This window comes from Drosophila miranda, chromosome XL (genome assembly GCF_003369915.1).
Source record: "Drosophila miranda strain MSH22 chromosome XL, D.miranda_PacBio2.1, whole genome shotgun sequence".
In the NCBI taxonomy this organism is placed as follows: Eukaryota; Metazoa; Arthropoda; class Insecta; order Diptera; family Drosophilidae; genus Drosophila; species Drosophila miranda.
Window position 1 is genome coordinate 16,534,080 of NC_046673.1, and position 24,071 is coordinate 16,558,150.

The following is a 24,071-nucleotide window of genomic DNA, read 5'->3' on the forward strand; positions in this document are numbered from 1 at the left end:
TAAATGCCATACAAATTGCAGCATATGTAGGTATTTATTAAATTTTGAGAACTTAAGGGATTTTACAAAGCCCTACCTAAAATTGCAATGAAAAGTAGAGAAGAGAGGATCAAGGGCTCAAAAATTATATATGTGTAGCATCTGTCTTAATTATCGGAAGGCTATTTCTTATGGCTCTCTAAAAATTTGTTTCGATTTTAGAGTATGAGCATATGGGCATTTCCTTAACTTTGATCTTAAAACATATTAAAATAAGCGAATGCTCCATTTTTTCGCTATTTTTATAGCCATGTTATCTCCTATAAGAAGGATGATTCTTGATCAAAGTTTTTCCTCAACGCCTCCCTAACATATTGAACTATCTAAAAAAATCACCAGTAAATTGGCCCAATCTCGTCTAAAGGAATAGTTTGTAACTTTTTTTACTCTGGAATTTGGCAACGTAATGCCAGTAACGTACGCGGCTTTATATGGAAAAAACCGGAGAGGTTTTTAATACTCAATCCCGAAAGCCACTTCAGGTCATATTTTGGCTTATTTCTTTTAAAAGCATAATTAGATTAGAGTTCAAAAAGAACATATGTGATTGATTCCATGAGAGCTAAGGCTCTTCAGTTACGTGGTCATGTCTAGTCGTTGTCTCATCTTGCCCATACTCCCAATCAAAGTCTCGTTCGCTTTTATCAGCTCTCATTTTAAGCTGTCCTTTATATGGATTTCTCTTGTTTCATCCTCGCTTTGTCCTCCCGCTTGTTTCAGGATCTCAGCTCTGCTCATCCGATCGGTGGTCACAAAAAGCGCATCGCTATGGCCGTGTCCGCAAAAATGTCGTGGAATCAATTTTGCAGCAAATTTTCAATATGCACCACCGCGGGTGGTAGGCCGGTCCAGGCCGGGCGTGGCCCCTTCCTGACTATCTATCGCCTCCTCGTCCCTCCCTCCCAGCTAGTATGTCGGGCCGGGGACGAGGCCCTGGTATGTGGTCGTGGCTGGATTCTAACGGACCAAACTGGGACCACACACGAAAACCCGAAAATGTAATTGAAAAATGATTTTGTTACACATGTCCGCCCGTTGCATAGGCATGGGGAGCCCAAGCCGAAGCCACGGCAGAGCCAGAGCCAGAGCCATGGGCAGGGACTAGGCTCGGGCTCGGAGCTGTTGATGAGGACCCGTATCCGGATCCGGATTGCATTTGCTGTCGAAACGTGGCGTTGCTTTTTGGTAATTTCGTTGGGGGGGGGGGGACGCAACAATTTTTAATTAATTCGTCGAGAATTGTGTCCTGCTGAAAGATCTCCAAGACCATGGGGCCAAAAGCCTTCCTTGAGCTATCCTAATTAGCATATAAATGACATTGTCCTCTCAGTCAGAGATAAAAGTGTGCTGGCATGTAGGAGAAGGGGTGGGGAGGGGAGGGAAGGTGATGCGTCTCCTTTCAAACAAGTTCTACTCGCTTTGGCCTATTGATTTAGCATTAATTGTTAATTGTTAATAACCGAAGAGCGGCCGCAGCGAGGACCGCACAGTTTAACGCACCTGACAAACCGCAACAAGCCCGACACCATCCGCCCAGGGAGAGTGAGAGTGAGAGAGAGAGACGAAGAGGAGGCCATTCGCCCACCTGGAGCCCTAACTCCACTCGATTATTGGCCATAAGGTTTTGGGGTTTGTTGGGTTCGTTTCGCCGCTGCCTAAACACGAAACTCAATTAACTTGTTAATTTATTTGCCATTTTCTTTGTTCGTGGCGCCAGTGACAACAACCAACAACTCGACCGGGAACGATGGTAACCCAGCCTGGTTGGTATGGTATGGTTGGTATCGGGTTCTTTTTTGTTTTTTTTTGGCTGTCTTTGATTATGGCCATGGGTTCTTGAGGGTGCCTCAGATGTCGATGTTCTCTTTTTTAATTCTTCTTGGGTTGAATTTTCCTTTGCCTCAATATTCAGCACTTATTTAAAGACAGTTGCCATTTTTCGCCTTCCTTCCAAAAGTACCCTTTTTCTGTCACCCTTTCTGATCGGAAGTTCATTTTTGCTTAACTTTGTTTCTGATCAGCCAAGCCATTCTGTGGCCTTCCTCTTTCTTTTGATATACATATATTTCTCTGCTTTCAAGATTTAATAAGAGTTTCAGAGTGCCTTTCTCCTTCTTCATCGCTTAGGGGTTAATTGGGTTGTATCTTTTAATGGTTGTAGGGATGAAATCCTTGGATTTTCTTTAATTTTTTTCGTGTATTACACTTGGAAGGTAGCGTTTCCGACCCCATAAAGTATATATATCCTTGATTAGCCTCAATAGAAAAGTCGCTAAAGCCCTTTGTATCTGTCTATAAGAACTAGAGCAATCAAATTGTGTGTGTAAAATCCTGTGAGTCCTCCTACCGACTGAGTATCGGGCATAAATGTAGAGCCGCGGACCTTGCCGTTGCTCATCACGTTTCGAACGTTTTTTTGCTGTTTTTTTGTGAACTTTCATTAATTTTTCGGAGGACTTCTATTTTCTTCTAGACTGTTTTGATTTTCTGTTACAAATTATTACAGTATTGACATATTTTCAGGTTGGTTCATTTGTCGTTTTGTACCTCTCCTCTTTGACCGTATACGTAACATATATTTTGCTAATTTAGAGAATCAAACGGGGCTTTTCGTTACTAAAATAAGTAAAAGAGGTTCTTGTTCAACCTGTGACCTCTTTCCTTTCCAACAGACTCTCAACTTGGCTATTCCCAATCATTTCCTTATGGGACTGCATTTTGTTCCCTTGTTCCCCGGATAATGGGGAGCGGAGACGTACAATGCACATTTTGTACTTTTGGCGATTGCCGGTCGGTCTGAGGTGGGGAATGTGTATTGAGGGTGGGGGTAGGTTAGAAATCGTTTCACCGTTGCTCACTTTCAACTTTCTTCTTGGAAACGAGTGCTGTGCGGTGCGGTGCGGTGCGGTGCGAGGGGGTAGTGCGGGAAAAGTTTTCCCTTTGTATAATTAAAGCTGGGGGCAGGCGAGTAACGGTAAAGGCAGTGATGAAGACAAACGAAATTGTTTACATGTGTCTTTGTTACAGTTATCCATTGGTGGGTTTTCCGAGGGCGCTTCGGCGCGGGCTTAGGGGGTGGGGCCGTGGGGTGTGGGGCGCCAGTGTTGGTTTAGTGTTAGTGGGCCTACAACCGGCTACAGCTGCTCGGCTACAGCTGGAGGCATGTTTTCTCTTTCTCACTCAGTCAGCAGCCAGCAGGCAGCAGCCAGCAGTCTGGCAGGCGCTCTGGCTGTCTCTCTGGCTGCCTCTTTCCCGTTTATTTGCCTCCACTCTTTGCCTTGTTGTTCCACACCACCCATCCCACCCCTTAAGCCACTCATTGCATTACACTTGCATATGCAAGACTTCAACATCGCCATCGTTATCGTCATCGTCATCGTCATCGTTGAGAGTGGCCTCCTGTCTTGTTCACGCCCATTTTATTTAGCATTTTGTTGTTTTTTCGGTTTCCTGCGGTTTTTAATTAAAATTAACTTTGTTTATTTTACGCTTTTCCTCACGCCAAATGCCCCCCTCCCCCCGCCCAATGCTCTCTCGCCTGCACTCTCTTTGGCTGCCTCAGACACAGTAATGTTTACTCTGCCCGCTCTCCTGCTCTCCCGCTCTCTTGTAGTCTTGCTCTCCTCACCGTCTTTCTTTTTATACCCCTTGCAGAAGGTATTATGATTTCCGGCAGATGTTTGAAACAAAGCAAGGGAGCCTTTCAAAGCCTTAAATATATTTCAATACATATATTTCCGATCTGCAACCGATAATACATGCCGCCAAGTTCGGATCAGTATATTTACGAGTATTATCAGTATATAAAATATATATTTAGGCCTATAATTATATTTCCTTAGAGAGCTAGGAACGATTAGTTACCAAGCAAGTTTTTCTCAGTAAATATTGATTTTTTCTAATAATATTTTCTTGTATCATATAGCTATTATATATTCTAATATATAGTTCGTTCACTTTCAATTAAATATTCGGTTCTTAAATACAAAATTTATGAAATTAAATTTATATTTGACTTTGATTTTAATGTACAAAAATAGCTTTGATTTAAATATACAATAAATGTATTAAGAAGTCTTTAATCTAAATATAAAACACTTTGAATAAATGTAATATGTTAAATTTTAAGGCAATATATTCAATTTAAATATGCAAATAATTAATTTAAATATGAAATATGTTTAGATCAAAAGGTAAGTGAAATCGTTTCCATTAGAATATCTTCCTTCTATCATAGAGACTTTTCGAGCCTCAAGGCTTTTTTCTGTTCGCTTATGGCAAGTTTTGATGAAAATTTGATAACGAACGTCGGATCTGCAAGGGTGTCAAACGGTCGGCTTCGGCCCCTTCTTTTTTTGATCCCTCTTTGTTGCTGATGCAGTTGTGGAGGCTGTTTGTGGGGGCTGTTGTTGCTGTATGAGTAGCTGCATGTAATTGCCGCCATTTGTGTTGTCATCGCCACCATCCTAGCCACATGCACCCCCCACTATACCTACCTGTTGGCAGACGGACGGACAGAGAGACAGACAGGTCGGAAGAAGAAGAAGTGTTCTGCAATCATCGCCATCATCTTCCGCTTTCTCAGGGCTTGTGTAACTTTTGCCAGTTTGTTCAAGTTTGTGCGTTATTCCTGCTGGTACCATACCAACCCATTAACCCACCACCCACCGCGCCCCCCGCCACACTCATTATGATTAGTGGATTTTATTAGCATTTTAATGCAATTCGTTTATTTGAAAAATATATATGAATGGATTAACTTAAGGCGAAGGGGATTCTCACAGCAAAAATTATACTTCCTGAGAGTCTCTATGATAAGTACAAACTTCTGGGCACTCAATCCAACAAGGAGTCTTGGGACGATGCCTTAGATTTCGCTATCATTCTTAAATACCAGACGATGAATCAGGTTTCTTATAAACGTATTTGTATAAATATTTCCTTATTTTATGGGAATTTATTCGAACAATATCTATGACAAAGATCAAATGTTTTTTTACTTAACGAAGAAATTTTTTTGGGAGCGATTAGATGATAGGCAGCTTTTAGTGTCCCAATTGCCAATATATTACATGAAATTATGTACTTGTGCAATACTCTACAGAGTGGTGTCGCGTTGCGGTGCGAATGGATTGGGTGGTGTGGGTAAATTTGGGTCCCACTCACAGACGAAGGCCAACTTCTTATCACACTTTTCCACACCCATGACCAGTTCTGTGCCCGTAAACTCCATATAGACACAGTAGCCATCGCCGAAGCGTTTCTTTGGTGGCTCCTTCTTCACAAAGTTGGTATAGTTCATGGGCAGGGCGTCATTGTGCCAGTAGAAGTCGTAAAGTGTTTTGTGATCAACATCGTCCGGATTGGACAGGCGTCCGCGATGTCCGCCGCACCAGAAGACCGCATGGGTTGCGGCGTGTGCCTTGTACTTCAAGTAGTAGGCAATTTGTTTCATTTCCTCGACCGTTCGAACAGTTACCAGCCGGGACTTGTCATCAATAGCCTCGCAGCCAAGGTTCGCATGAAGCCAACCCATCTAAATTCGATGAGACTGGAATAATTCGGGCCCTTGTGGCGGATTCAAATACAAATACTCACTACGACGGGCACACTGAGAACTCGAGTCTTGAAGGTGACCTTGTAGTACTCGTAAGTGGGCTACAAAAAGGGAATCATTAGAGAGAATCCCCGGCATACGGAGGGCTTACGTACGACCTTGTTGGAGGAGAAGAAATAGCATCGTCCACCGATGTTCACAAAGGGCTTCGAGCAGTGAGCTGGGAAGGCATAAGACCATAAATACAATCAATATTTAATTGGGAAGAGAGATGAACGGAAACTCACGGTGCCAGTAGTCCTGAAAGTGGATGGTGGCACCCAGAAGCAGGATGAATGATATGCACACAAACGATTTCCCCATAGATGGCATTTCGATCAGGTATTAACTGAAAACTGTGCATCAGCCAGAGGGTACATGGGCCTTTTATAGACTCCGCACAGCTGGCAGAGCCCTAACGTTTGGCGTGGCACCACCGATATGTATCATGTTTACATTCGAGCCCAGGAAAGGTATGACTAGCTTTTCGTTTAACGTATGATTGTACACCTTTTACTTTTACACAGTCCATTTCTGCGAACCGGACGGACCTTTCCATAGCAGTTGTTGAAAAATGATCAAGCCATTGAAGAAATAAAACACTCTCTGTGTGTGTGCGCATACATCTTGCATCATTCCACTGAATGAAAGATAGAAAGTGTGCGTAAAATACAGACTCTAAACAATATTGATACAATTACATATTTGAAAACCAATTAAACTCAAAAGAAGAGATGAAATGCAGTTACGTGAACGTTTGAAAGATCTCAGGCTTGACTCTCATCGCAGAAGCGATCAATGCTGACGATTTCATTGTTGGAGCCCATCAGATTCAGGGTGGGGGCCATCAGAGTCAGGGTGGGAACAGATGGATTCCTCTCGGCATGAGTGGGGCTCAGCGCACCAATCGAACGATGCTCCTGTGGATTGTTGTTGGTCGTGTAGTGAGGAGATGACAATTGCCTTTTGGATGAGGATGCGTGCAGCCCGGCACGCTCCTCCATCAGCTCCGCGTAGAGCTGCTCGACCAGTTCACGGAAGAGCGTGGGATTCACGTTGATGCTGACGCCCATGAGGACGAACCAGTCACCGTATCCGGCGGTGGACAGCACCTCGCGGACATGCGACTTGGGCATGCCGCGCAGATGGGTGCGCAGCAGCTGGAGTCGCAAGTGGGAGCAGAAGACGAGAACGAGGCGGTACAGGATGTTCAGGGCTGATAGCATGGCGATGAACAGGAACCACACATACAGCACGGCGAAGATCTTCTCGTTGAGTATGTTCAGCGGCAGGACGCAGAGGATGTCGAGCACATTCGGACTCCCGCTGGGCCCATACACAAACATCTCGCACTTGGCCACCTTGGGAAAAACTCGCGAGGTCATCATGTTCCACAGTTGCCAATCGTACACGGGTATGGCGGCCAGGGCGTGTATGTACTTGTGCCAGAACCCATTGAAAACCACATCCATAAGCCAAAAGTTCAGTATCTGCTGGAATGCTTTATAGATTAGAGAGGAGCCTAAGCGACGGGCTTACTAGGCGTATACTTACGCTGATCAGCAGGTTGAGCATCTCGCAGAAGGTATACTTGATGGCATAGCAGCAGTGGATGCTGGAGAATCTCGACCGAAAGTACTTGGTGAGCATCTGGAGCCGGGTACGGTAGGTGTCCTCCAAGATGATGGCGCCACCCACTTCGCAGCACAGCTGCGCCATGCGATGCCCCTCCCACACCTTCCACAGATACGAGGGCAAGTAGAAGAGCAGCGACTGGAACAGCAGAATCATGAACACCCACTGATAATACCGCAGATAGAGGCGCTTCGTAACGCCCCGCTTCTCGGGACCCACGCCCTCGGCTATCGAAATGATGCGAACGAACTGCTGATCTCTGGCCATCAGTCCGCGCAGATCGCTCCGATTGAAGTCCGCGGGGGCCAGTCCGCGGTAGAAGAGGCCGGCGCTGCTGTTGCTCTCGGTGGGCAGGATATAGGTGCCCATTGTCCAGCAGTAGGACTGTATGTACTCCGTGTGGCTGCTGGTGCTGATGCACAGGATGGGCTCTCCGAAGTACTGCTTGGCCGACAGCAGGATCGTGCAGGTCAGCAGGATCACGATGGTGCACTTGGAGTGCAGTGTGAATATCGGGTCGTATATGCGCACCGTCTTCTGGCGCAGGTACTTTGAAAGAGGCTTCACTGCCGCGTACATGGCCAAAATCTTAAGGAACTTTTAGTTTATTTATTTTTGTGTTTGTCTTTTGGTCCAGGACTCCGCTTACCGCTTGCCGCAGGAAGAACTTTCCAGAAATAGGTTTTTTTTGTTTACAACAAAATCTGACAAGTCTCTCTCATTTCTTGTTGATTGTAGAGCCGATTAACTTTGTGCAGTGTTGCCAGCACTGAAGTGCAAATAGGAACTGAGTTGCCACCATTATCTTCCAATTAATATTGTGAAGATAATTATCGGATTCGGATTATACAAAAATACATTCATTAGTGATGAAAATCATCGATAAGTATCGATAAAATCAACGTTTGCTTCATTGGAAGGCAGTGGAGGGTAGTGGATGCCAATGAAAAAAACTCCAGCTTAGATCCACTTCAGATACTCGTATAGTCTTGTTTGCAGTTGATTTCCGATAGAAATGCATTCTGTGTGGTGTCAAGTGTTGCAAAATTTAGTACAAATTTAATTTGTGGAGCATTGCCAACATTGGGCATTGCCAGATCGCATCAAAGCTAATCATAATGGACAGTGATAAAAGTAAGTGCCGATTTAATCGTTCGAGCTTAATTAAATGCAACTATTCTCTATATTTATGGTCTTTAGAGCACTAGAGACCCCTAGACTTTGGCAATAGCACGCTTGATGCTCTTTTTTCAGCATTGCCAGCTTGGACACGAGTACGTGGTATTTGCACTTGATTTGTTAACCCATCAATTGGGTAAACTTTGCTCGAAGCGACTATGAACAGCGTTTTAAATTCCATCAGCCATCGCCTATCACCCATCATCAATCCGCACCTAAGCACCGCAACTAGGACCCCTGCCCCGGGTGTCCACTCACGCAGACTTTTCATCCTCGCAGTCGTACTCGTATGTATGAGGATCACGAGCTATGGGAACGGCAACGAATGGCAATAATAATAAAATGATTAATCGATGCTACATGACTGCATATACAAATAATTCCCAACGGTGTGTCGTCATCAGCGTCATTACCCACATCGTCCTCATCGTCATCATCATCATCATCATTGGGAGTGGGAGTGGAAGCAGCAACTACATCGTCATCCACATTATCATCCTCGCTGCCGGATGGCCCCGTGCAAATGTTTATTGTGGGAATTCGTTGACTGGAACGTGTCGAGTGGCGACTCCAGCATCCAGCATCAGTTGCCCCACCACCTTCACAGCCTTCACCCAGGGCACACTCCCGGCCTCCGTTCGCTGTACATCCATCTCTTCATCTCTCCCCCTTTCCCTCCCTCTGCTATTGCCAGGGCCACAAAAATTAAATTTATGAATTGTTTCGTTTGTGCGTGACCAGAGATTTACAATAATCAGAAATCGGGAATCAAAGAACACGCTCAGGAGACTAATTAGTCCTGGCCTGGTGCCGTATATACCCGGGCTGCAAAAATTATAATTATAATTTCTCGTGTCTACCAATTGCCCTATCCCTTATCCGTTCACCTCCAGCCCCTGCGCTGATTGTTTGGCCATAAAATAGGAATGAGAATGAAATATGAATTGAAATTACGTTAAATGAAGAAGTCACAACGTTGCCATACCCTTGTAGAGGGTATTATAATTTCCATCAGACGGCCCCAAAAACGAACCAAAGCAAACTTTCATTCTACCGTTTCTTAGCCTTAGAGGAAAATCAACCAAAGAACAATTTTAAGCAGAGATTGAGGAAATTACAAAGAGAGGTACCGAGTTCCAATCGGCGCATCTCTCAACGGTTTTGTGTTAATTGTTTTCGTACCACAAAACAAATTCATAATCATAATTATGCAGCAGCAAAAATGATTCTTTCACGCAAGAATTTTAGAAAAAAGGCAGTATGAAGGACCTGGTTGTTCCGGAACTTGAAACTTTGCAATCGATTGAAGTGCAACTCTGAAATGGGATGCTGTCTCTTGGAAGTGTGAAAATAATCGATAGATATCACAAAATCTTCCTCAGCAGAGCTGGGTTTGATCTGCAGTGCTTATTCCTCGTGATGGAATACATTTAACGAACCATAATCCAAATAACCGCATTAAATAGATACTAATTTCTTGGCAGCCGCCCACAGTCGCCCCAATCACAGCCAGGTGATGATCCGCTTGCTGGGCTACCAATGCGAAACACCACCCATAAAAGCCCATAAAAGTTCGCTGACAGCTTTTTAAATATTTATTTAAATGAAATTCATTATTTAAAGCGATTTTTCATTGACCACAAAAACCGAAAAACGTTTGCTGCCGACCCCGGCCCCGGCCCCAGCCCCAGTCCCGGCCCCAGCTCTTTTCTGGCTGGGGACTGGCGTGGCCGGTACTGGGTGCGGGGGTCTGGCCAAGGGTGTCCAGCCATGGATGGGTGAAAGGATGAATGGCTGAAAGGATGGATGGCAGGATCTTTTTCCCCCGACTCCCCACTTTTTCGATGGCTATGTGTGTGTGTGTGTGGGCATTGTGTTGGGCTATGGCCACGCATTTCGTGCTTAAATAAATAAATTGAACAATTATGCGTGGTTGCGGTTGTTTTGGCTTTGATGGAGCCCAGGCATAATCCTATTACCGGGCCATTCTCCATTCTCCGGCCGACAGTTGCCCTGCCCGTTGACGACTCCCATTCGCATATCCCAATATCCCATTTCCATTTCCATTCCCGATGCTACGATGCCGATGCCGATGCCGATGCCGATGCCCATGCCGATCCCTTTCTGCGCTGTAACTCCTGAATGCGGTAACTGCTGTATGGTCAAACGTTGGCCGCTGAAGGATGCTGTACTCGTGGATTGCTGGATTGCTGGATGGTCGATGGTGGTTTACTTTTCCGCATAAATCTGCCAAAGCAGCTGCCAGCCAGCCCAGAACAGCCCATTCTTCCTCTGCTCTGTCTGTGGACCAGGGTTTAGTTTGCGTTTTCCCCAGCTCGACTCGATTCGATTGGATTCGATTATTTGATGCGAAAATCGGTCAAACTTTGTTAAACTTTGGTACGATTTCCCAATAATTAACGAGGTTTATTTCCATTACCATAATTGGCAATGCTTTTACCCGTAAATTACACTGTTGGTAACCTCTGGTGGCAAGTTCTGAAGTTTTGTTTTTCGATATTCGGGCTTGTTGCCATATGAAATATGGAGATACAGATTAAATGAATTGTACTTATATGGTTGCAATCTAATGATGGTTTTCTATATCTACGAAGCCTTGGTTTTGACTCAGTTTTAAGGAGGAACTTCTTGAGTTACTTACTTGTTTGATGCGACTTCTTTTCGTTGAAAAAACCATGGTCAAGCCAAGCAATCTACAAAAGGGAATATAAATTGAATGGATCGTGTATAAATTATGACTGAATTCGGAGAGCAGATCTGCGGTTGGCTGTATGCCGGGTCCACTCCACTCTGACAACCTGTCTCGCCACAGCCTGAACTCTTGTCAAAAGCACTTGGAAGGCTTGGACTGCTCCTTGCTGTACCACCGCAAGGCAGTGCTCTTGGAGCAGTCCCGCGACACTGTTCGCGACCACTGACCATCAACACTCGGGAAAGGGTTTCCAGCAAGGGCCTGTCACTGGGTACCCATACGCGTGTCTGTCTCTGGCATTTCAGGTCGCGTCGCTGCCACTTGCCACTTGGCTTGAAATTTATGCGTTTAATAATGCATCGGAGTTGGGAGAGTCCGAAGAGTGTGATGATGGCTCCCGCGATGACGCTAGTTACCTCTGAGGCCACATCATCATCATCATCATCATCGTCGTCAAGGGGCTGGACCCGTTATTATGTGCCAACATGGCCGTCAACGTGACGCAAAGACAAAAGCCAAAGGCGAAGGCATCGGCGACGGCGACGGCGACGGCAAAGACGATATCAGCATATGTTTCGAGTGTGTGGGCGAATGTATCCCAGCATGTTCTCGCCGTGCATTGTTCGATTAATGACTTCACGACGTGAGTTGAATAACTTTGATTTAGTGTCATCTCATTTTGCGTGCCACACAACACAGGCACAGGCACAGGCACAGTCACAGGATGGAACAGAACGGGGCCAAAACCGAACCAAATACAGAACGGGGCGACCGAAGAGGGAATGATTCTCCCAGCTAATTATATTTATTTACTGGGCGTGCACACAGACACAGGGACACAAAGTGACAGGGAGGACCATATAACTAGAGGGTAGACAGCAGCTTGTGGGGCCACCGACTTGAGCCTTTAATTAATATTAGAATCCCAGTAGCAATCAAACGGTGGCGCATGAGGAACATATTTGATGTGATATTGCTAACAATGGAGATGAACTCATCGACAAAGAGATGCGGCTCCGAGTGACCAACCAGAGATGTGGCTGTGGTCGTCTTAGATTGTCGATTAAGCTTGTTCGCTTCGACGAGCAGGCGATTGAGCGATTCTATGATTTGGTGATGAGTTAGGGCAGGGGTTGTGCATATATACAGCGATTTTAATGAAGCATTGGTAAACGCTAAGCAGAATTATTCGTGGGCAAAAAGAGGGTTTGGGCACAATATTAATTTGGGATATATATAGTAAACTCGTACTCATCGCCCATCCTAAAAATGTTCTTATAATGCGAAAAGGGTATTTTTGAACACATCACCAATTTAGGGTTGAAAAAAGTACGTAGGCTTAGGGATGGGTGTGATAAAAAAATATCGATATTGATGCACTTAATATCGGCTATATCTATCGCAATGAATATTAATATTAATAAGTAACATATTAATAATTAATTAGTACATATAGCGCTCAAAACTTTCTTACTTATGCCTTTTTTCGCACCCAGTCAAAAGTGTAGAACCCATTTCTTGCCGATGAGACGGAAGCCGGAACAAGCACCTCTTGTCCAGGTTCAAGGTTTCTACAAATGCTGCAATCGATGGTACAAATCGCTCACTGAACGGACACATCCAGTAAGTATCAAGCAAAATTCGGCTCATGTGAGTTTTAAAAGATTAAATAGTGTAACTTAATAAAAGACATTTCCACAATTGCTGTGCAAATACATTTGTTGAAACACAAAAGCTAAAGACAAAGGAAATAAGTTATTGAAAAGAAAATAGATTAAGCTTAATATTTAGATACAAAATCAACAGAAAAAGATAGATTAATGCACATGAATAAGACGATGATTGGAAAAGAGAGATCGAAATAGGAGTAAATTGATAGGAAGACCACTTAAGTCAATATTTAATGTTTTTCATGCAACAATTTGTCTTTGATTTCTTTCTCTGCCCATCATTTGTACATATTGTATTTGAAACCAGATGAGAATTGGCCTCCACTTTCTGTAACCCCGTTCCCGTTCCCGTTCGCACCCATTGGCAGCTAGACCGGACATTTCGTGCGATACTGGTGGTTAGCCATTCCCTGTGTTCATTATGTGGGGGTCTGGGATATCAATTTACCCCAGTCGACCAGTTGCATGTTTGCTTAGTTAACTAGCCATAGACACAGCCATGACCGGGACAAAAACATACCCCGGCCAGTGCTCTGTAGAGGGTTCAAATTCGATTCGTTCTCCCGGCTAGTTAGGTCCGGACCGAACTCACTCCGGCTCTGTCTTCGACTGTAGCTATGGGTACGGACCAGCTTTATGATCACGTTTAATTAGTTCTAATGAATGTTCAGCTGACAGGGGCTCGTCTTCTGTTTCCTCTGCCACTTTTTTGGAGGTGGAGCCGGCGGCCCGCAATGCAATTTTCCCACATGATTTTCTATTAGTACACCCCAGTCCACAGTCCACTGTACACAGTCCACAGTATCCCTGCCGCAATCTATTCCGCTTTGCCGCCTGTCCAGTGCTAGACGAAGGTTTTTGCCTCGTTATTTGTAATTTGTTGTAAGTTTTTGTTTCAGTTTTTATTGTTGTTGTCGGTTGTCGGTGTCCGGCTGCCGGTTGCCGGTTGTCGGTTCTCGGCTCTCGGTTTTCCAGTTGCCCCACACACACACACACTCACACACACGGGCTCACATACTGTTCACACTCCTTAGCCTGCCCCAAAGAACGCCCCGTATTTCCTGCCCCCTTTGCAGCATCGACAAGCGGACCGTCGTTGTTTTTATCGACATTGAAATGTGGCCCCAAAACAGTTTCAGCTCATAAAAATACAATTTGCTGCTGCTTATTTTTTACGATGCACCAGAGGGCGATGCTTGGTTGGTCCACGCTCCTTGGCCCCATCTCATATCCTGTCCGGACTGCTCCATATCCAGCTACAGCTACAGCTACAGCTATAGCTCCTAACACCCAATGCCTTGCCCAATCGCTGGCCAAAAACTATTTTCGAGCATGAAATGGTCCGCACACATGCTCCAAGTGCGTCCAATGTCCACTCTTCCCCATTGCCTTTCCCTATACCCTAGGTTGAGGCTTTTCCCATTGCCATGGAGGCTGAGTCTTTGGCGAAAGACTTTCGCTTTTTCATAGACTGAATGGAAACATGGCTTCTGCTATACATTGAAAGCTATTATTTTCTCACCTACCTTATAGTCGTTAAAAATGACCCTTAAATCAGCTCATCATTGTACGACCCAGTCCAGTTCTCAGGTGAAAACCAATACAGAAGTCCCCTAATGAAATGCAGGGTATTCAGACTTCGCATAGTACGGAGTCTCCCCCTTTCAATGCTTCCTCTTTCGCTTTGTCTATTTTCAATTGTTTTTTTTTTTTGGTTCGGTTTTCGTTGCGTTTGCCACCAACTTATGTGGGGGCGTAGGAGGTGTTGGATGGTGGATTGGAGGCGTGGCCGCATGCAGCTGGGCTCCGGCATTTAAAACGTTTAAGGGATTTGTTTATGAGCCTGGGCTTGGCCTGGGCTGGCCCTGGCCCTGGCCCTGGCCTGTCCTGGTCTGTCGTGTCCTGCAGAGGACTGTCCCAGATCTCAACCGGACCAGACCGGGACTGCGAGTTGTTCAGGTGGCTGGCCATATTTTGCCCCGCTTCCGTTTTGTCCATTTGAAATTGGCAAAAGTTTCTCGAAACATAAAAACAATGAGTGGCCTGAGCGAGAACGGCCTGGCTGAATGAGCCCATCTATTCATAATCCTGCTTAATAATCCCATGTCCCATACTCCAGCATCCTTCTGGCAGCCCCTGTTCGACCCTTTCTTGTTTTGGCCATTACCGGGGAGGTCAAGGGAAGTTAAATAAATTATCCTCATTTCTGGGACAAGTGTTTAATGTGACTGTGACTGTGGATGCGAATGTGCACGGCGGTAAGAAGGCCACCTACTAAATGCCTTCTTTGGTTAACAGTCGCAGTTCTTAGGAATCTGACAGATTCCTCTGACAGGTCCTCTTTCGAGGACCATCCTTTTATCAGTATGGAAGCAAAACGTTTGCTATCTCTTTCTAGTGCCTGCCTCTCTGAGAGCCGGGAGAGCGTGGATGGTCGACAACAGATTAATTAACAGAACTCGGATAGACGTTAATATAAGAGATGATAGAAGTATCATAAGAGTTATTCGAAGCTGCTGCCAATGCTTACTGGTACTTGTTATTCCTCTGCGATTAACTTGTGAGTTCTCTAGATTCGTTTTCTTAGGTCTTTTGTTTCATAGATTTGATTAGAATATGATGAAAAATTCTTTGAAATTGTCCGCTGAAATTGGTTTGCTTCCAGGAAAGCAGGAAATGTATCTTTTGGCCCCACGCATTCTCCATACCCCATTTAGGATATACTCCTATACTCGGAGTACATATGCAGTCACCGTAGGGCGTGGAGTGGCAGCAGTGTGTGTCGGCGGGGGCGTGGCCGCAGTGGGCGGCAAAGGAGTGCGTGTGGTTTGGGGGTGGGGCTGGGGCTGGGTGAAAGGACACAGCAAAGTCGGAGCCATTGCACTTATTGTATAATTATGCAGTTTAATGAATACTAAAAAGCTGCCAGAGAAGAGACAAGTTCTAGGGGGAATGGGGGCGCCAACCCGTGCCGGGGATGTATTGAGAGTGCTGCTAGAGGTTGTGTGTGGGGCGTTTTGCAATAAATACCACACTGCACTGCCCTGCACTGCAGGGAAGGGCATAAGGAAGCCACAACAAAAAGGCAGCAGAATGAAAACAAACGTGTGTATAAAATTAAGAAAATGAAATGAAGAAAATCCACAAAAAAAAGGAAGGCAAATGTTAGGTAAGAGCTTCGAGGCCACGGATACCCTCCAAGATCGGTCATTCCTATGACAACTATATACATAATATGGTGATATGGAAATACAGTATTTAACGATTGCTTTCAATATCTTCAAACCCGTCAAAGAGTCTTTCCCCGAAAACACTTGTCTTTCATATGAACTCTGCGTATATAATACATTATGTTGTATCTGGTCAAAATGATGGTACCCTTTTTTAGGGTATAACAGCAACATGGACACGTCCGCTACTCTGTGTGTGTGTGTGTGTGCGGCCGCCATGTTGATTATTATAGTTATTATTGTGCAGGGCTCGGGGGGTTCGTCTGGGCAGGGGTGACGACTTCACTGCAAGCTGCAGTGGGATCTGCAGCGCGGTTGTTGCAGCATTGTAGGTGCCTCGGGCCAGAGCCGGACAATTCAACGCGACGCGACGGAACTCAACTCGACTCTACTCGACCCGACCCTACCCCGCCCCGCCCCGCCCCGCCCTGCTCTGCTCTGCTCGACCACGGCACAGAGGAGATAACGATGCGGTATTTAACATAAAACGTTTTGCTTATTGCCCTGCCTGTCTCCCCATACCCCTCCTGCCCCTGCTCATCCTATTCATAGCTCTGTTCTGCACTTCTTTTTTTTATCGTCTGGGATTGTTAGCCTTTAAATTCTAGGGCCACTCTCCCTCAGCAGGTGCTCTGCTCGTTTTTATCCATATTGAGTGATGTTCAGTCAGGTGTTTTTATTTATGTATATCCGTATATATATATGTATATTTAGGAAAGTGGTCAGATCTGGCCGATTCCGAACAAAAATTCTGTAATGATGGTGTAAGGAGAAAGCTGAGATGCCGAATATGCAGGAGGGCTCTATTACACATATGGATCCTTCTGTACTTCCCATTTAAGGCATAATTCCTGTACTATATTTGCTTTGCTATCCATCTTTCTATCCCCAATTGTATCCACATTTAAAATCAGTTTTGGAAGCCTCATTTATAGCTTTCAAGCGCGAGAATATCCTCTGGAATCGAAGTCCTATCAGATTTTATAATCAAGTGTATTCGAATTTGTAGCTGACTGAATATTCGCATTAGATGCCGTATCCTTAGCTGCTTGACAGTCATTATCCTCCACTGTGGATATCCGTAGTCATTCCGGAGCACACTTAAGCTTCAACTTAACACTTGCTGCTCTCGGTTTTCTTCCGGCTCTGACTCCGGTTGCTGTTGCTCCTTATTTTTATTTTCTGCAGTTTTCTCTGGCTGCTCCTCTGGACTCCGACTCCAACTCCGACTCCGATTTCTGATCCGTACTCCGACTCCGATACCTACTCTTTCTCTGTACTCCGACTGCTGCTCCTTTTCGACTGCGTTTTTAATTTTGTTTCCTCCTTGAGCTGCGTTTGTATCTATGCATCTGTGAGTGTGTGTGTGTGCGCCTCAGCATGTGTTCGTGTGTATCTGTGTGTGATAGTGTGTGTGTCATTTTATGCATGAATTTTTTAATAGCTTAAATATGCGGCAATAAAACTTTAGCACGCTCATCTTATCGCCGCGGCGCCGTGGCAAGTTCTGCCACCCACCTAACTGGCGTCACTTCCCCAGCCCCCCCCCTCCGGCTGACCCTCCCTAACAACCCGCCTCATGGCCGGGCTCCACCCTTCGTGACCGTTGCACGTAGCTAATAAAAGCCAGGCCATGAAAGAAGATGGGGGAGTGGAGTATGAGGTACGTCGGAGGCTGGAAGCTGGATGCCGCCGACATGGCGCCGTGCACGTGCTCATCCACCTGCAGCAGGCTCCACGAGCCACCCCCGCCACTTGGTGGCATCTTGACTTTTAACTAGCTAACTTGATAAAACTACAAAACTATACAATAAATATGCAAAAATGCTGTGGAAAAAAAACCGTGTGAAAGAGCGGGACAACGAGGCAAAGAGGAGCAGCTTTCCTTTGGCAGTTGCTGGAGTGGCCCATAAGTGAGGCAGGCCGGCCATCGAATGAAGATGCCCCAAAGCACAATTGCTTGCATCGTTACCAGCTTCCTTCCTTCCTTCCTTTCCTGCGTCCTGCACACTTCCATGCTTGCACACTTACTTCCATCCTTCCTGCCGTCGCGTCGTTCCTGCCGTTCCTGTAAGCGTTCTTTTGAGGTGTCGCTGCAGTTCCTTCAGCGACTCCGTTTATTGGACCATCCCGAATCGCTTTTTTATGCTGCCCTACACAACAGGGTGTGCTTAATTTGTTTGATACTTACTTGGGTTCTTCATCAGTTGAATCTCCTAAATTCACATTTCCTGATCTTTGACTGACGCTTGATGTGATTGATTTATTTCATTCTGGGGTATATTTGCTCGTCTTACATGTTGTTTTTTTTGAGAAATGATATCTGTTAGTGCACATGCCACATGGCACTGTGTTTCATAAATATTTTCCACGCACTGTCATTTGATCTGAGCTGGAATTCGCGTTGGCATGTGCTCGATTGTTTTAATTGGAAATAGACCTTCGGCGCTGGTATTTTTCTGGGCATCCATATTTCCCAACAATGATATTTGATATTCCCATTGCTTCCAGCTGTGGTCCACACTTATCCGATAATATATCCACATGTGTTTTCAGAAATGGTTCATCATTAAGAGCTGCGTGATTCCTATGATTCGATTCACAAATAGAGCTTCAACAGATGATTTTCTGTTCCGATATATGACCCCAGTAAAGAAAGAGAATAAATGAGATGTCAAAGTAAGAGGGTATTCAATGTTCTCCAATCTAAGTCAGTCGCTCGAATCTCCTCCTAATCCGTTGCCATATCCATTTCCATTTCCCATTCCCATTTTCCGTCATCCTTTTCAATGGTCCAAATATGCGGAACCGTGTCATTTTCATCACCTCCAGATCTCCTCCCACACGTCCTCCCAGACCTCCTTCCACAACTCCTCCCAGACCTCCTTACACACCTCCTCTCACACCTCCTCCAACGAAATATGCGTGCGTGTGAATGGGAATTGGCATTGACATTGGCATAGTTTTCTCTCGCTTTCCTTCTTCAGCTTCAGCTTGAGCTTCCATTTCCCATTTCCCTGTGCTCTCCGGGTCCTACCCTAGTGACACTTTTTTTCAGTTTTATAGGCTTGTTATTTCATTAGCATAATCAAATCGGCCGGGGGCGCGGCAGCTGCCAGTTATTCGAGTATGAGGACATATATGTTACATATAGGACTGCTCGTCCTCTTGCTCTTGCTCGTATATCTTAATTCTCTAGTTAAGTGTTTCAGCTGCTTCCTCTATTCGGTTTCCTGCTTTCTTCGCTGCTTTCTTGCGATTTTCTTTTCAATCAATTCCCATCGCTTTTACCGTTGTTGTGCGTTGCTGTGCGTCGCCTTTGTGCCTTTTACCGTCTTCCGTCGTTCCGGTGGCAAATCTCCGTTGAAAGCCATCAACTTGGAGGCATTGTCAACGACATAACAAGGACAAGCCCAAACCCAAGCCCAAGCTGGAGCTGTTGCTGAAGCTTTTCACACTTTTCTCGCCCCTATAGATAGATGGGGAGAACTCTGGCGAGAAGCGAGAAAAAAGGTTGTGCGTTTTGCATAAAGTGCGCTTATCCCCGCAGGATATGACTGGCAATGACGCGAGGCATTCCCTATATCTCCTACACCCTCCTGTCCCCGTTCTGGTGACGCTTCTGGATATGCTCTGTCTAATTTCGCACAAAGCCGAGAGAACTGTGACAACCCGGGAGTTCTTGAGTTCTTGGGCTCCTCATCCCCATTCCCATCCTTTGCCATGGCTTGGCTTGGCTTGGCGTCGCTTTTCAAGTGCACGTGCCGAAATGCAGCTGGAAGTGTGTCAGGCGGCATTTCCGTTGCATATTCTATACACTTGACGAAAATACGCCAACAAACAACTTAAGCGAAATCCAAACCAAATGCGCAACTCTTGTGGGAAAGCAGAATAAAACCACGGAATCAGACCTGCGTAATAGATAAATGGAACCCTGAATTTGGTTCCTCAGGAGATAGAAGATAGTTTCGGAGCCATCCGGCTTAGAAATTTGTTTTAAGAACCATTCTCAATGAATTCCTTTCAATTTTCAATCGATGTGGCCTTCATCTGAGAACGTATGTTTTTTCACAGTGCATTTTCCCTCTCATGTCTCTATAGCCTCTCCGCACATTGCACATCCCCAGCGGTGGACGTCAGAATGATGGCGCTCTGCTTCCCCACCCGTGTCTTTCTGCTTCTCTCTGTCTGTGTGTGTGTGTGTCTCTCTGCGCCTGTCGCTCGCTTTTGAGCTTCAAGCTTTGATTTATGTTAACGCTACCTGGCTGTCCCCCTCCCTTTCTCCCTCTCTGGGAGCCACTGTACTGCACTCCACTACACTCCTCACCCCCTGGCCAAAATTGTCTGCATCTGTTCAGAACAACGGATAATGGTCAAGTGAAATATGACCGACAAACACACTCAAAACCACATACATATATAGCCACATACCAGTATGATGAGTGGCGTAGAGTGACGGGGTTCTCATATGATATGCAGGATCAAGACAGCAGTCTACACAAAACAAGAGGAACATCACCGAAGATCACCGAAGAGCGCGCATAAATTGGGTCAACAAAGGGGTTCACAAGGACCGACAGTCGTACACGTTTGATCAAAGGCGAACTCTTAGTTGAGGCCTTCGAAGGTTCTTTAAAAAAGGGTTCTATGAATCTTCATTCTATCCACCCCCCTATCGCCACCATTGACCTCAGAAGATGGCGTTGACAAGGATGAAGAGCACACAGGAGTTGGGCGAGAAGAGGGAGAACTCACATCTGCATATGTACATACAAGGTTAAGGCATTTCAATTGAACTCCCATTCAGGTATGTGCAGGTGTCGTTCATTGTTGGTGTCTGCTTTCACTACCCGCCGTCCACCCTTAAGGTCTATCTACCCTTAAGTCCGCTATTGGCCACGCAATTGATGGGACGTCACCCGGTAGTGGTGGCTTTGGCTGTGAGTGTATTGGCATGACCTGTCATTTCGCTGGCGCCTACAGTAAGTAATCGCTTTGAAAAGAGCAACTTATTACCGTGAGGTAATTATTGGATACCTCCAAATTGATGAAACTTTGCTTAAGTTATTTGAAACAGAAAAGCAAACAAGTTTGCCCCATATGCCCGTTAAAAGTTTGAAGGTCGAGTAAAATTATACTTCATTATACAGTGACACCATTTTTCAGATGTGTAACCGATGAATGACGGGGATATTCTGTGCTAATCCATCATCATTTTAATTATAATACTAAAATTGGAGCGCATGAGAATGGAATGACGGCCAAAGCACCAATCAGCACTTTCGGATGAGCGGAATATTCAATACTTGGCGAGTACTCGAATGTAAGATGAAGAAACGAAGCCTATTCATAAAAATCGGTAGAGCCGTTTGAGAGGAACTTAACCACAAACACTGGGTCACAAGATTTGTAAATTTATTAATTTATATTACATGACAATATTTTTTCTCTATAAATCGCATTGGAAAAGATTCAGTTAGTATTTCGTAGAGGAATCCCAGTTTCTTTCATGAATTATAAGCTTTCAATGAACAGAATTCCTCCTTCTGTTTTCCTTTGACACTTGTTAAGGTTAAAACATCTCTACTGAATAATTAAATTTAAATAACTTCAATCCTAAATTGTTTACAATCTCCTTATCCCTATAAATTTTCTATTTGCAATTGGAGGCATACGAGTAAGTGTATAAAGTGTAAACAGCTTGTGTTCATTTATTGTAACGAAATGTATCCACGGCAATGCCGAGACTCGACCAGGTGGGGAGCTCATAACTAATTTGCACCGTAAATATTTTATTCCAAAATTAAACAGTGCTTTGGCAAAAACTAATTGGAACAAAAATTATTTTTCTACGCTGCTTTTCAAAACAAACTTTTAAGCAGAGCTAAAATTAACGAAATATTTCGTATTTAAGGCGATTAAAAGGGTAGCGAACTGTTTTCGCATAGACCATGGGGATTTGTATAAAGTACTCGTAAAAAATAATTATTCTATCCTTGCCGAAGGTCTGTCCTACTGTCTGTGTGTTTGTCTGTCTGTCTGGTTTCTATGCAAACTACTACGACTATAATTTTACATACACCGTTCGTTTTGCGGCACGCAGTATAAAAACAGGAATATCATAGAGAATAGAATATGATGCCATGACAACGATCGGTTCAAAGGCCCATATTTTGTTTCATTTTGTTTCTCATAGGCTAATATGTTTTCTAAGTATTATTCTGATATATGTTTGTGTAGTGGAAATCGTTATAATTAGGTGTAACTCTTCCTATCTTATAAGAAGACCATAGAATCCTTAGAACAATCTTCCCTGCATATAACCTATATATACACTGGTTCCGCACTGTACCCTTTATTTTCTGTATTTCCTGATTCGCAGCACCCCCTTTCCCCCTTTTAATTATCACTTTCGCTGTTTTCCTGTCCTGACCGTTGCATTCCCATTGTCCTTGGCTGTCGGCCTGTGGGGATTGGCGCACGGCACTCATATCTGTGCGTGTGTGCGTGCGTATCTGTATCTATAAGTTGCACCTTCATTTTGCAACACAATGCGAGGCAATCACAGTGTAAACAATTGGCCAACCGCGAGTCCTGCACCTCATTCGTTTTTCCATAAATGAATCAATTATTTTTTGTTTGGTTCCTTTACCCCGTTCTCTGATGATTTCTGTTCGATTCGGGGCTCCTTATTTTTTTATTGTTCGTTTTTTGTTGTTATCGTTGCGAGTGCGCTTTCAGCTTTCGAATTGAATCAAATCAATTTCGCTTCATTGAATTTTTACCATTCTCAGATACTTTCCTCCCGGACGCTGCTGTTGTTGCTGTTGCTTTTCACGCGCATTTTCCGGACTCCTACTCCAAAAAGGGATGGGTCCGCGAAGGACAAGGGCAAGGACGTGTCGGCGTCACGGTTGAACATCGGTTACGGGTCTGCTCTTCCCTTGCACCTTCATTTCCGCCGAGACTCTTGAGTTTGCTTAGACATAGAGAGCGAGAGGATAGGGGACAGCGGACACCGGACAGGGGACACCGGGCAGGGGAAACCGGACAGAGAGCGCGGTTTTGCTTGAATGAATTGCTGCCCTTAAATGCCGTAATTATAGAGATCTGCGACCTCACTTGCATACGGGTTGGTTACCAGCTTTAAAAGTGTTTCACTCCCTTTAGTGCCGGTTTCCAAGGGCAAGCTTAAGTGTCTTAAGAGGATTATACGGACTAGATCTGTGATCTGCCATCAGAGAAACATACTGCTGTCTCTATACTACATGTATTTATCCCTAATTGTATTAAATTGTGCTTATTAAAACAAGCAAAGAACTCAGATCCAGCAGCCTTTGTTCATTGAGCAACTAACTGTGAAATTAAATTTTGAATTAAGAGCGAATCGAAACGTTGTTTCATACTCTCTCTCTCCCTCTCTCTCTCTCTCTGTAGCATCATTATCCGGGGAATACTCGTACAGGGTTAGAGCCAGCTGACAGCGATTACACCGACAGGCAGCGAGGACGCAGGACATGGAACTGGGGACTGGTACTGTGGACTGGGGACTGGGGACATTGCCGTTAATGCCCTGGCATCGCAGTCGTATTGGGAATGGTCTAACATTTCTTTAATGTGCTCTCAATGCCCCACCACCTCTCCACCGCTTTCCCCTTTCACTTACTGTCGCTAGTTATGGCTCACACACACACACGCACACTGACACATACACATGGGAAACTCTTTGGCCATTTGCAGTAAATTGAAAAAGTATTAAATCAATAAATAAAAGTTACACACAGAAAGCATACTATATCGAAAGGGGACGTGTAACTTTTTGGCCATGTGCGTGGGGTCCCTCCCCCTCCCCTCCCCCACCCACCACATCCCATCCCACAGTTCATGTACCCCATCCAGCGACTGCTGCTGCCGCTGCTGCGCTTACGTTGCACATTTGCACGGTGGCACTTGCCACCCCAGCCACGCCTGGAATGACCATTTGGGGTTACACACGCGGCGTGTTAATT

General features: G+C 44.9%; 2 protein-coding genes across 4 annotated transcripts; both read right to left on the minus strand.

The window, feature by feature from the left end:
* Window positions 1–4,742: 4,742 nt before the first annotated feature.
* On the minus strand, window positions 4,743–5,986 carry LOC108165120. The gene is made up of 4 exons (XM_017301182.2): window positions 5,884–5,986; window positions 5,752–5,816; window positions 5,638–5,697; window positions 4,743–5,575 (listed from the first exon to the last, which is right to left on the minus strand). Exons 1-4 carry the CDS (start codon window positions 5,966–5,968, stop codon window positions 5,138–5,140), a joined length of 648 nt encoding a protein of 215 aa, XP_017156671.1. The 5' UTR covers window positions 5,969–5,986; the 3' UTR covers window positions 4,743–5,137.
* A 149-nt stretch (window positions 5,987–6,135) lies between these two features.
* Window positions 6,136–8,023, minus strand: LOC108165119 (innexin inx6). 3 transcript variants are annotated; one of them, XM_033386009.1, is made up of 3 exons: window positions 7,920–8,023; window positions 7,190–7,858; window positions 6,136–7,128 (listed from the first exon to the last, which is right to left on the minus strand). In XM_033386009.1, the coding sequence occupies exons 2-3, from the start codon at window positions 7,847–7,849 to the stop codon at window positions 6,403–6,405; spliced, it is 1,386 nt and encodes a 461-aa protein (XP_033241900.1). In that variant the 5' UTR covers window positions 7,850–7,858; window positions 7,920–8,023; the 3' UTR covers window positions 6,136–6,402. The 3 variants fall into 3 exon arrangements, with proteins under 3 accessions (XP_033241900.1, XP_033241899.1, XP_017156669.1); XM_033386008.1 differs by having other exon boundaries at window positions 7,190–7,867; XM_017301180.2 differs by having other exon boundaries at window positions 6,138–7,125; window positions 7,190–7,867.
* Between the last annotated feature and the right edge of the window lie 16,048 nt (window positions 8,024–24,071).